The sequence below is a fragment of the Vulpes lagopus genome, chromosome 24, assembly GCF_018345385.1.
Source record: "Vulpes lagopus strain Blue_001 chromosome 24, ASM1834538v1, whole genome shotgun sequence".
NCBI classification, from domain to species: domain Eukaryota; kingdom Metazoa; phylum Chordata; class Mammalia; order Carnivora; family Canidae; genus Vulpes; species Vulpes lagopus.
This window is the reverse complement of record NC_054847.1, coordinates 30,075,193-30,089,309: the sequence shown is the minus strand read 5'-3', so window position 1 is coordinate 30,089,309 and position 14,117 is coordinate 30,075,193. Positions and strand designations below refer to the sequence as shown.

Below are 14,117 nucleotides of genomic sequence, written 5' to 3'. Positions count from 1 at the left end.
TTCTATTCTTCATTGCCTATATTGTCATACATTATCCTTATCTTCGCTAATTGAGAAAAAAGGCAGGTACGCATCTGTGAATGGTACGAGAAATGAGGGAAATGAGAAACTGCACGTTGCTCTACACTGTTAGTGTAGAATTTAAGCAACTTACTTCCTGTAGAACAGAACAAATTTGGGTGACACCTAAATGTCAAGAATCTTAGATTCTGAAACACAGTCCATAGAGAAAGTAGGAAGATCTAAGAAAACTTAACATGCTGGGGCAACTGGGTGGCTCAGTAGTTCAGTGTCTGGCTCTTGGTCTTGGCTCAGGTCACGATCTCAGGGTTGTGGGATCAAGTCCCGCTTCGGGCTCTGTGCTCAGCTGAGTCGGCTTGGGATTCTCTGGCTCCCCTTCTGCCCCTCCCCGCTGTGCACTCGCACACTCTCTCTCTCACAAATAAATAAACCTTTTTTTAAAAAAGAAAATTTAACCTGCTAAGTATAATTTCTTGGTTTCAAAGTGGAAGTAGGATTTATTTGATCACTTTATCACTTTTCAGCTTCACAAAAATCAGGCAACCAAATTTTAAATGATATGTATGTATAGATAGAATATTTGATCTTTTCAGTGGAAATCATAACAAACTTAAAGCTATAAAACTTTTCCTTTAATGAAGCTATTTCCTCTTTTAAGTATGACCTCACCCCCAGTAATGTCTTCAATATACATGTTAATATTTCTCTTGTGATTAGGCTGTAATAAGCCTATCAGTTTAAAGATATTTATTATACAGTTTGATTATAGAATATTAAAAATTAAAATGATCACATAATATTCTAAATATATATATATTTTTGTAGATTTCATTTTTATCTTTTTTTAATTCTAAATATCTAATAGAATAGTAGAATGTTTCAACGGGAAAAATATCTCATAATTGTGTTTGTTTCACCCGTATCTTTTAATACAAATATCTGTTAACTAACTGCTTACCATGTACCAAGTACTGTGTTGAGGCTCTCTTTATATTGTCTATACTATAACGATGCTAAGAGGTAGATGTTAATATGCCCATTTTAGAAATGAAGAATTTAGGCGCAGAGAGGTTAAGCAACATATGCAAGGGCACATAGCTCTGATGTGGTGGAAACAGGATTTGAACTCAAACCCCAAACCAACTTCTTAACCATCTTATTCCAAATGCCGCCTTCCTTTTTCAGTTGCTTCCTCCCTCCTTTTCCCCTGTCTGCAAAAGCAGTCCAATCTTTGTCATCTTAAAATTTCTTCCAGTTATTTTTCAGGAACTTTTCATATTAAGGATAGGAAGAAGCCTAATTAATTTATATCAGCTCTCTCTACTTCATTCGTATTCCCTCTTCAACCCATGGCCATTTGGTTTTTACACCTTCCACTTTACTGGAGACAGTTTTCTTTTCTTTTTTTTTTTTAATTTTTATTTATTTATGATAGTCACAGAGAGAGAGAGAGAGAGAGGCAGAGACATAGGCAGAGGGAGAAGCAGGCTCCATGCACCGGGAGCCTGATGTGGGATTCGATCCCGGGTCTCCAGGATCACGCCCTGGGCCAAAGGCAGGTGCCAAACCGCTGAGCCACCCAGGGATCCCTGGAGATGGTTTTCACTAAGGTTGCCTGCAGCCTCTAACTTGCCCATCTAATGGAGATTTCTCTCTTCTTGGCTTAGTGGACTGCTGTTTATCATTTTATCATCCTGGAAGCTTTTGGTCTTTGGTTCCTAACACCCTACTCTGCTGCCCCCTGGTTCTCTTCCACCTTTTTGATTGTTCTCATCTTCTTCATTATCTCTTGCAAATGTTCAAATGCCCACGTGGGTCAATCCTTAGCCCACTGTTCAAATGGGCCAAAGGATCTCTGTGTGATCGCAGCCATTTTTACATAGTGTCAGACTTGTGTCCAACACAGTCCACAGGCACCCTACCTGCACTCAACAGCTCCCTCTGTACTCTCCACTCAGCCAGTGTTTCTACTACCCACCAAGTCACCCCAGCTAAAACCCTGAAAGTCGTCCTTGATTGCTTGCTCTCCACATTCCGATCAATCACCATGACATTCTGTGAATTTCACCTCCTAAATATTCCTCGACCATGTTCCTCCTCCTCCATTCTCATCGCTCCCATTGTGGTTGAATCATCATCCTGCCTTGACTTCTGCCATGGCCTCCTAAACAATGTCCCTGTCTCCAATATGGTTCCCCTAAAATTTATCCTCCATAGAGGATAATCTAAGTGAAAAATCCAACCACCTGACCCCTCAGGCACTTCCAATAAGATAAAGGATCCTATGGGTGCATACTAAGCTCTTCATAATCTGATTGCTGCTTATGGCTTTGGCTGCTTCTCTTACAATTTCCTGTCTGATGCTTTACAGTCTCTCAAATCCAACTGCTGATCTCATTTGAACACTATCCCACCCCATACCACCTTGGTCCTTATCTCCTTGTTCTGGCTAATACCTATGTAGCATGTAAGGCTTGGCTCAGATTATCTCCTCTAGAAAGTCTTCCTTTACCTGAGTTTAATGCCACTTCTCTATGATCCCCAAGTATACTATACATATTGCTGTCATTGCAATTTTAACATTTTAATTATTTCTGGATCTGTCTCCTTTGCTCAAGAGAGCTCCAGGGACTGCAGCACAGATTTTTGCTCAATTACTCTCCTTAAATTGGGGAATAACTAAGTGATTAAATAAATGAATAAATACATGATTGGGTTCAAGACATCATTTGTCACTTATATGACCGACCTTCAATTAATTATTTAAGCTATTTGGGTCTTGGTGTCCTCATCTATAAATGGGCTTAGTAATTCTGGCCCATTTTGTCATTGGGAGAATAAAATAATGGATTTTACATAGTATATGCAAAATGTAAAGTATTCTATTGGGCCTTTATAAGGCAAGTTAGTCTGTGTAGACAATATCATGATAAATAAAACTGTTTTTACTAAAGTTCATTTCATAGTTTCTTCTTTTATATCCCTCATCTATATTCTAACTTCCTGGTTTCATGACAGTCCCTTTAGATAAAGCCACTTAAGACTTAGCAAATTCACCATAACTAGTAAACTAGTTTTGAAGAAAAAAAAATTTAAAATAGCTATTTATTACTTCTACCTTTCAGAAATCGATTAATACCAAATTTATGGGAAAAATACAGCTCATTTCAAGGCAGTATATTTAAATATTTGAAGGAGTCATTTCATTTCTGTGTTATCAATTGTTTTGGGTATTTTGAATATAATTCAGCTTACTGGCATATCTCACTGGAGGAAAGATTTTAGGGTTCTTTTACATCAAATAAATGAGTACTGTTGAATATTTCATAGCAAATGGCCCATTGCAAATTTGTGATGTAGGTAATTTGCAATTTCCCTCCTGTCATCCAGAACTTGTATTAATTTTGTGGGCCTTATCCTACCACAAAGCTCTGCACAGGAAGTGTTATTTCAGTCAGAGCAGAAGGGACTTGCCTCACCATATTCTTTATCATATCTGTAGTGAATCTGGTAATTCACTCAGTCATTGATTGCCACAGTCAGTGCCAACTTGCTACCATCCAAAAAATTCCCCAACATAGGGGCACAGGAGTTTGCCCCTTGTGGTTAGCATCTTTCCGTGAGGCAGTTTATTGAGATGAAGAATTTCCCCAAGAGATTTCAGTTCTAAAATTTTGCCTCTGGCACCACTAAGAGAAAGAGTGCTCTTTGATAGATAATATTGATATCATTATGTACACGAGATACACTACCGATCATTCTGACCTGAACCGATCATTCTTGGACCTGAACAGGCATGTCAATCATATGTATTTTTAAATAACTTTCCATGTGCATTTGCAAAAGCACATTTGTAATTCTCTACCTTAAAATGAAATAATAATTATGATACATAAAACTATTTGTATTACAGTGGAAACTGTTTCTAACGTTATCTGCTTGTCCAAACAACATTTACCTAGAATAAAAAAATCGAGAAGTACTTGAAAAATAATGTCTCAAAGTACAACTTCTTATTCTAATTCCAAAGAAAACCTATTATTCCTGCCCTAAGAAAAAAGAATTATTTACCATCACTTTGAGTAACAGTTAATCTGCCAAAATTATTTACCTTTGTACAACTGGGGGTATCTCCTCATTCCTCTTCCAAAAGGGATAGAGTTTTGCTACACTTTTTTTTTATTTTATTTATTTTTAAAATTTTATTTATTTATTAGTAATTTCTACACCCAAGAGGGAGTTTGAACTCATGACCCCTGAGATCAAGGGTCCTATGCTCTTCTGACTGAGCCAGGCAGGTGCCCCTTTGCTCCATTTTAGAAACTATTTAATTGCTACATGTTGAAAGTGTTTCTTTTCCAATATATGACAGGGATGGAAATGAAGGGAGTGAGGAAAGAGCTCATGAAGAGGGAAATCCCACAGAACAGTACAAATGGTTACGAAAATACTCTCTGTAATAGCTAATTTGGCTTAACTATAACGGTCCTCTAGGGTGACATCTACTAAACTGTACTTAGTACAGTACAGGCCCTAAGATGGACAAAATTACTGAGATTTTCTTGTCCCTATGAACACAAACTAGTAAATTATATCCGTGAAAAGCAAAATGGTAAAAAAAAAAAAAAAAAAAAAAAAAATTCAGTGCTTACTTTCTGTTCCTTTTCCGGGCTCGGCTGTAGGCTTCTAAACCTTCTGTTAGTGTCTTCAACTTCTCGGGCTCCACCTGAGTGAAGGCATGAAGACCAAACCATATTACCCAGACCTGCAATTGTTAACACCATTTTTACTTTCCTGCTGGGGGAAGGGAGGCTTAACTTTCACTGCCCTGTCAAATGTCCTGTCCTTGCTCAAGCAGAGGTTGACTGTGTGGCTCCAGGCTGTAACATCAATGGAAACGAGAGATCGTTTGGCTTTCATACTGTCAACATTTTGAAAATAATATTTTAAGAACACAATTTGGAACTTCAATAGCCTTTGATTCACAAATTCGTATAAATCAGAGATCCCTGGTTTGCTTTCTCTACTTGCTTGATACTCAGCAACTGCAAATCTGTACTCCATCCGAGGCGGACAGGAGCGGTGGCAGTGAAGGGGGTGGGCTTTGGAGCCAGTAGACCGAAGTTTGAATCTGACCTTGCTTTCTAGTGTGAATAAGACACTCCGATGTTCTGAACCTCAGTTTCTTTCTCTTTAAAATGAAGACAACAATACCTACCTTCCAGCTAGAATTGCTGGGACAATTAGAATGCAACAAGGCAGGTTGAATACAGGTAAGCAGAGAGTGGCTGTTATTACCTTGTAGTCTTAGGTATTGCAGAGGCCACAAAATGCATGGAAGGAGACTACCATAGTCCTTGCTGTCTAGGGAAGAGGGTGTTGCTACACCTGTGGGCGTGTCCTCTCCTTTCTTGCTTTATCACTGCCGAGAATCTTGCTACTTCATCACCCTATGGCCACCAAAACGGTGACTGGGGGACTTATGAGGGTGGGGAGGTGCAGTCTTTGCCACTTCCCCCCAGTAATCTCAAGCATGGTTCTTGAAGCCACCCCTCCAAGATAAACAATTAATAAATAGTAAAACTTGTATGTGACTTGTGAGTAAAAACACTTTTAGAAAAACACTGCTATTTTTATTGATCATAAAAAAAAAAACACAACAGTTTAAGTAAAAACAGTGTCGATTGCTGTGTAAACACAGCTTCAAGGCAAGTCTCCCAGCCGTCCCTTAACCCAGTTTTTTCCCTGCCCCTATGCTACTTTTACAGAAAAATTTTGAGAATGTGCCAAAATGCCTCATGGGTAAGAAAATAAATACTAAGAAGCAAGGAAATTATTATTAACTTTTCTCTTGAAATCTTCTTGACTCATGAGTATGCTTTATAAATAATTTTTCTTTGACCTCTTCAAAATTGAGTACCCAGTAATGAGTAACAAAGGGTTTCCTTTGTCAGTTTGAAAACAGGCATGTCTAAATACTCAAGGAGAAAAACAATCAAATAAATAAAACATTTTCCTTTTCATAATTTTTGTACTTTGTCCTAAAGGATGCAAATCTCATATTTCTATATATCTATATCTCCATTCATTGGAGACACCCAATTTCTTGTGTGCTGGAACAAGAGACAATTTTGTTCTAATAACACTTCATGGAAGCCATGAAGAAAAGTGTCTTGCTGAAATAACTGGAAAAGCTTAAGTGAGATGAATATATATATGTGTTGTTTTAAAAAAAATAGTGCCTGAGTACATTTTCACATTTCATGTTGAAGAGGTTTCATCTTGTATTTACTCACGTGAAAAGAAAAAGAAAGATATTTCACACATTACATTTCTATAATCTATCGCTAATTCCATTTATATTTAATGCCCCCCCCCTTTTTGGCAGTAGGAAGGAAGCTCTCCTATGTAATAAACTTATAGTAGGCACAAATTGGTGTAGTGAAAGATCTCAGAAGGGATTGATGCAAGCGACAGAAAGCAGATTCACAGTGAAACAAAGCAAAACATCAATATGAAGACTTAATCCACTGGTGTTAATTCTTAAACACTAAGTTAGGTAAAACTATTTTTTAAATTTTCAGTTTTTATTTTTAATTAAATAAGGAATAAGGGGCAATAAAAACATTTCTTGTGCATTTATTGTGGAAAAGGCACTGTTTCATTATGTAATATGATAATACTGCAAACTAGTATTATTTTTGTTATTTTACAGATGAAACTCAGTGAATTTAAGTAACATGGCCAGCACTGAAACTCAGGTCTGACTCCAAAGCACTCAACCTCTCTCCACCACACCAACTACAATATACATTGATGTTTACAATCATTTTTTACACACACTTACACACACATGCAGATATACTAAAAAAAATAGGTCAAATTATTTTAAAACAAATTAGATTCTTCCAGAAATTTAGATAACACATGCTCAAATTTATCTTTAAAAACTTTTTTATGCTTGGATAATTTTCTGAACTAATAATCTACCATGATTTTTCTTTTCATTTAAATTGCCTCTAAGGCTGTAAGGTACTCTATAATGAACTATATTATTTATAAAGGATTCAAAATGACCTTGAAAGAGAAAGCAATGATGGTGCTTTCTGAAACTAAATACAAATAAGTTACACATCACTGTTTATTTCTGATATGACAAGATCATACATATCCAGAGGTAAATGTTTAGTTTATTTTGTTTCAGAATTTTAGTACTCTACTGAATTGTGAAATATATGAACAGCGTATGTTGTTTATAGGGAATTATTCATATACTTATGCAATATTCAAGAAACTCTTTAAAGATACTGCCGCCCCCTAAGATGGGATCGGAGAAGAACAAAATAAATTCAATTTCTAGTCAAATAGAAATCATATTTAATGATTTAATGAATACTCCCTCATAAATTACTTAGCTAACTTGTAAATGAAGAAAGTACTGAGAAATCAAATACATAAATGTAACATTAAAAAGGATAAACACAAATATTTCTATAAACCTTACATTGAAGGAGCAAGTAATTTAAGGTACTTAATACTATGATCTGTAATTACAACCTTATATTCCTGTACATTCATAAGCCAGGAGTTCTATAAATTATTTAATTCCTATCCTGGTGAGAAATCAAGGGAGGACTTTATAATGTACCTTTACTCATAATCTATCCCATTTTCTCACTCTGGTAATGATGAGGCTAATAGGAATGACCAACATGGTATAACCCTCTGCACATAAATCATTTAAGATTTAGAAAAAATTACCAGAACTTATACATATTTATAGTTCAGATATTACCTCATGTATAAATATACACACATATTGGATATATTTTGAGTCCTAAAGCCTCGTTCACTCATTCACATTCTTTAGATATCACAATTCTTCACATGAATAGTCCTACAGCCTGTTCAAGCAACAGAAAGCAGATTCTGAACCCTACCTGTTCAATAGGGTTGGAAACATACCCATACACTCTTTTGGGTGGAAGTTTAAGACTTTTCTGAACAAGTCTGAATCTCTGGTTGCTTATTTTGTTCACAAGGCACACAGTAAAATTTGGCAATTTAATTAAGTTTGATTTGGGGTCAACACAGTAGAATGTAGTGATCTTAGAAGTAACTTAAATCTATGACAAAGGGAGACACAAATCCTTCAGAGAACCAAACTGACCCTCTGAAAATGAGGTAGAGTATAATATTAGAAGAGCTTGGATCAAAGATCCTAGATCACTTTTGAATAGAGCCAATTAAGTAAAGATGATGTCAAAATTCCCCATAGGCTTTAAACCTGGTAACAGGATTGAATTTCTTGGTGATTTACTTCGCTGCTACTTAGTGGTGAGGGGAAGCTGTCACACAAAGGTCAGACAAAGGACAGAGTACAAGCCACCTCCCAGGTTTCATAGGAGAGGCAGGGCAGCTGAACTCAAGCGCCTTCTCATTCTTTACATCTTTGTTCATGTCATCAGCTCCTGTCGTTGGGGGAATGGTACTATGCAAAGAGTACTAAGCTTAGAGTTAGGAGACCGGGGTTGGGTCCTGGCTTAACTGCCTGTCACTTGTGTCCTTAGGAATGCTACTTCGCTGAGTTTTAGCTCCCTCATCTGTAACATGGGGATGGTTGTGCGCTTCTTTATGCATCACTGAGAGAATCTAAAAAGACAATGAAGATGAAGGTACTTTGTAAACACCAAATCAGTCTTTACCAAAGTGTCATTAGTGGCATGTGAATCAAGGACAGACCTTTAATATTTTTAACATTTTTAATAGTTATATATTCATATATTTATATTAGAAAGATACAAAAAACATCATACTTAGGATTTTACGCATATTATATCTTAGAATAAGACTCAAGACATTATTTGAAAGTAACTTCAATGGTGCCTAGTTCATAATATGAGTTCAAAAAGTATTTGTTGAATAAATAAATAAATAGTAAATGAATATGAATAAAATTTTTAAATATAGTACAGGTAGCACGCAACTTTATTTCTGTTTTTCTTGGGGTGGGGGGCAGAGGGACAAAGAGGGAGAGAATCTTAAGCAGGCTCCATGCCCAGCATGGAACCCAATGAGGGGCTAGACCTCAAGACCCTGAGATCACAACCTGAGAAATCAAGAGTTGGACGCTTAACTGACTGAGTCACCCAGGTGCCCCTAAAGGAACATGCATGCTTTTTTTTTTTTATGTTTTTAGAGATAGTGGGGGTGGGAGTGGGGGAGGCGGGAGCAGACAACTTCAGTTGAAACCTGGGAAATAAAGCCCTGAAGCAATCAGCAAATATGAGGCATTTATTAGTTTCATTATTGACAAACACTTATTAAATAGTAAGTATTTAAAAAAATCTTCCACCTGGAAAAGTCCTGCTAACTTAAGTGCGATACTGCAATATTTTTTAAAAAATGGGAATTAACACTAAATAATTTGGAGCAAAGAGTTGACTCACCTGTGACAGAGAGGATGAACCTCATTTTCCATCAATAATACTCATGGAAAAATTCCTAAAGTGAACCCATTTTTATTTTTTCAAATGAACTAATCAAATACACATAGACAACTTTTTTCAGTGGCCTTATCTGAGGCTTTGTGTGCGTGAATATGTGTGTGTGTGTGTGCTTCCTTTCCTCTTCACTTTGGAAACAGTGTTTTTAGGTAGGAGAAAAGTACACTGCAGGACTACAGTAAATCTATTCTAAATGTACAACATATTTTATACTGACCCACCACCCATCCTTGGAATTAAATGCTTGGTGTGAGCTCGAATTTCTAAAGCAGCACTGTTTAAAGTTTCATGTCACAGAAGCACGTACCTGCCTCAGACCTGACTCCATTTGCTACTATCCATGTGAAAACTGTACTGACAAGCTCAAGAACTCTGTGTGGGTCTTAGTTACATGTAAATGGAGACAGGCCTCCTTTTCCTCTTTAACCTTGTTCAAGGGAAGAAGGTTACCATATTCCACAGTTTGCTTCAGGGACATTCACGGTCTTACCTAAGCTTTCTCTGTTTTGTCTTTTTGCTAATATTCACATTTTTGGTCTTATTTGGTTCTTCATTGTTATTATCTCCCAAATTTCCGTCAGGCACTGACTTTGTCAGCCTGGCTTTTATCTTGCACATTACTTTTCAAAAACGATTTTCCTTCCTTTTCAAGGAGATTCTGTTGCTACAGAGCATGGACTGCCTCTGCCGTCCTACCAGCCGCAATGCAGCCCAAATACTGTGGTTGGTGATTGAGTGCAGGGACAAGGATTCATTCCCAACAGCAGTTAAGGAGATATGTAAGGCAAGGGCAATATACAAAGCACACTTTCAACAGAGAATTATTATAGTACCAAAGAATAAAAACAGCTAATGCTCATAATCAAGCACAGAAAGAATGTTCTTTAAAGTAAAACATTTAAAAATCATAAGAGCTCCAACTTAAGTTACACATCCCCAAAACACGATGGTCAGCTGTCTTTGGATACGCTTCACACTGTCAGAACGTGTGTGTGTGTGTGTGTGTGTGTGTGTGTGTGTGTAAGAGAAAGAGAGAGAGAGAGAGAGAGAGAGAGAGAGACGTACTCACCTGACATATAGAAAGTGTATTGTTCCAAAATAAGTTTGGTTATGAATTTTAATAATGATGAGTTTTGTCTCATTTGAATGACTGACTACTCAGAGAGCGATTTTCATCTTTACCTGCCAAATATAACCACGTGAAAAAAGGCAAAGTGCGATTCTCAAGAGAGAGCACCCTGCCCGCTACTTATAAAAACATGTCTTCATTTGCTCATCTAGTGTGTCACTGAAATGTACAACTTTTCTGAGTAATCAGAGCTTTCTATCTGTCCAAGAACAGCCAGCATTTCACTGAAGAGAAACATTGCGGTGCCAATCTGGAAATAAATCCTTTCCTAAATTTGGCTCAAGTCAGAATACACAACGACTATAAGAGCAATGAAATATGAAGACCAGTGGGAAATGTCCAAAAAGAGTAAAAGTTATGTACTAAAGAAAAAGAGTTTTATTTTTTGATTATCACTTGAGTGTCAATTCTTTCAGGTTAGTTAATATAAGATCAGAGAGGGCGGATGATAATTACAAAATATATTTTAGGAAACAGGGGGACTTTTCTGACTTTTATGTAATTATTGAAACAAGTACATAAAGATAACCATCCCCCCCATAGTTGCACAGGTTTACAATGATTGCTAATTGGGGTGCCCAGGTGGCTTAGTGGGTTAAGCGGTTGACTCTTGATTTCAGCTCAGCTAATGATCTCAGGGTCCTGGGATTGAGCCCTGCCCTGTGTCAGGCTCCAGACTCAGCAGGGAGTCTGCTGGAGACTCTCTCTCCCTCTATCCCTCTGCCCTTCCTCCCCACTCTCTTTCTCTCTAAAAAAATAATAAAATATTCTTAAAAAAAAAAAGTGTTTGCATTTTATGGTGGATAGGTGTAATGCCAGCAAAGTCATTTCCCTTTCCAAGAATGCCCTAAGGCTGTGCCAAGATCTGGCAATGCAGCTCTCTGGCTGTGATGATGTACTGGCGCATAGCACTGAGGTCTTATTCTTGGTCACTGAAGCTTAAACTATAAAGGATTCATGGTTCAGAAAGAAACTTGCATCATTTATTTAGAAAAAGTATAAATATCTTTCAGACCATACTTGATTACAAACTGATAACCAAAGGAAAGAATGTGTTAGAGAGTGAGGAGACACTACTTTCAGGACGGTCTGATACTGGACACATAATATTCTTTAGTGTTTTACACAGCTTCAGTATTGGGACAGCAGTCTATAGGGGTGATTCAGTCCAAGTTTCCACGGATGGCTAAAAATCTCTACTAATGAATATTGTTGTGTGTGTGGAGGGAGCGGCGAGATAGGAAAGTAAAGGAAGAAAGCCTGTGTTGGTATTTTTTACAAACAACTTTGGGAGGTGGACTTCCAGGTTCACTGAATAAAGTGCTTGAAAATGCTTCTGAGTAGAACTCCTGCTTGAAACGAACCGCTCACGATAACATAATCGGATATGCCACTTGTGTGTGACGCGCTGAACTTCATCAAAAAATGGTTGTAAACTATTTGACTCATTGAATATATTCATTATAATGCTCTCACTAGATTGGAGCCTCAATCTAGTTCGTAAACCCTTGATCCATGGATAATGCATAGGCAAACAATAACTAAACTCAAACGACCACAATTCCAGAGTGGAGAAATCCAAATTAATAAGGTTGTTTAACATAAAAAAACACAGGGGCCAGGAGGCTAATTTCTACTGAGCGTCTCTCGTGTGCTGGATGATCTGTTTATGGTATATCATTTAATTCTGAAAACATCATTCTGAGAACTGAATAGTCCCACTTGAGAGGTGAGGGGACTGCGGCCCAGGGAGATTAAGACACCCACCCAGGAGCAATTAGGGAACGGACGGGGCAGGGAGCAAGCTTATGGGAGGATGCCCAGAGCCCATGCCTCTTCCTGCCACACTCCGCGTGCTCTCTAGTTCTCCGTAGACTATGTTCATACGATGTTTGATGTTTTGAAATAAAACCCCTTATGAAGCAATCTCCAAACGTGCAGAATAGTTCCAAAGGATTATTAGTAATTCTGCTACACTTGACACCCCACCAAAGACGAACGGTGCCTTTCTAAGATCATAAACTGACCAGGTCGTTGACTATCATGACAGCTGGCTGAAGCGTCATCAACTTAGGGACAGCATGGACACCTCGGCCCTCGGCAGTACTCCAGGGACAGCATTGATCTGTCAGGCCAGGGACAACCTGTACGGCCTGAAAACAAGAGAGGTGCCCAGCTTACTCTGAATTAGTAGCCTGCAATATTGCCAATTAATTACTTTTTAAACATTTTTTTGCCTGCTTCTGAAAAGAATCTGAAGTGGTTTGCTGAGAACAAAGACTGCAACAGAAAATAAATGACAGGTTCCTATGATGAGAGGGGTGGGGAGAGATTAAGATAATTGATCTACTCTAACACTTGAGTTAACATAGATTGTATCTGGAGGGATCTAACAGACTCTCCGGTTAATTTACTTTGTGGACATGGAAATAGTATGAACAACTGAGAATCCAGAAAGGTCTACAATGATAACATATAAGAAAATTGTTTACCAAACCTTTCCTTCTGAGATACTACAAAGATAAACACTAGGGGATGGGGTCCCACATTTCACATTGGCAAGGTGGAATTAATTAGGTTTTACTGTTAATAAACACATGGTTTATGGAGTCAGTCTCTATCTTTGTCTCTTGACTTTGTAAAACGTCAGCCATTGCCACAGCGTAGAAGAGACCCTAATGCACTGCTTGCCTTTTTAAAAGCAGAAATCTGATTATTCATGCACAAGACTTTATTTACCCAACATTGCTGAGGACTTAGGGATTCTATGTAAATCATATTTACATCATGACTGGTTGGTTCACCGGACTAAGAGTACGAATTTTAAAAACGTTTTTGCTGGAAATCTTTTCAAATAGATCACGCTTTGTCTTACACAGCTATTGAACATAGTTTAAATTTTTCCTGATGAAGCAGGATTACCAAGACATCAAGCAAAGGCCATCTGGCTTGAAGTCAGACAGACTTGTGTTTGAAATTTCACCTTTTCTGGTCTTATAAATCGAGAACACTGTTTGGTTTGCTGGGCATCATTAAATAAGGTATGAGGAAGCCCTTCCTTTGTTTTGTGAACCACAGAAGAAAAAAAGAGTGCTTGTGAAATAGTACTTTATTTTTTTAATGTGCAAATGTGAGTAGGTCCTGGAAAGACCAAGGTTTTTAAAAATGTTAAGTGCCCTAGAGCTTTTAAGGCTGTTATACCTTGCTTTCTAATGACAGATAAATATTTCATGTGTTGTCATTAATAATGTATTATATGTTTTCAAGTTTTGTACCTCTAAATGTGGGCTTTAAATTATTTTTTTGAATTACTAAAAATATTTTTAACGTATCCTGATATCAAGGTTTTGATATTCAGGTTGTCAGAATGCAAAATCACAATGTCAATGTCATTTGGTGGCGAGGGGAGGGGAATATTTGAGTTGACAGAAATAATTTTATGCTCCCTGTTAGAAATTCAT

General features: G+C 37.5%; 1 protein-coding gene across 9 annotated transcripts in view; it reads right to left on the bottom strand.

The window, feature by feature from the left end:
• The window catches only part of MBD5 (methyl-CpG binding domain protein 5), a 438,997-nt gene that overhangs the window by 15,154 nt on the left and 409,726 nt on the right, over window positions 1–14,117 (bottom strand). For all 9 annotated transcript variants that reach the window (XM_041739751.1, XM_041739750.1, XM_041739753.1 and 6 more), the window contains one exon: window positions 4,674–4,747. In XM_041739751.1, coding sequence (XP_041595685.1) covers window positions 4,674–4,747 — 74 coding nt within the window. The remainder of the gene's footprint in view (window positions 1–4,673; window positions 4,748–14,117) is intronic.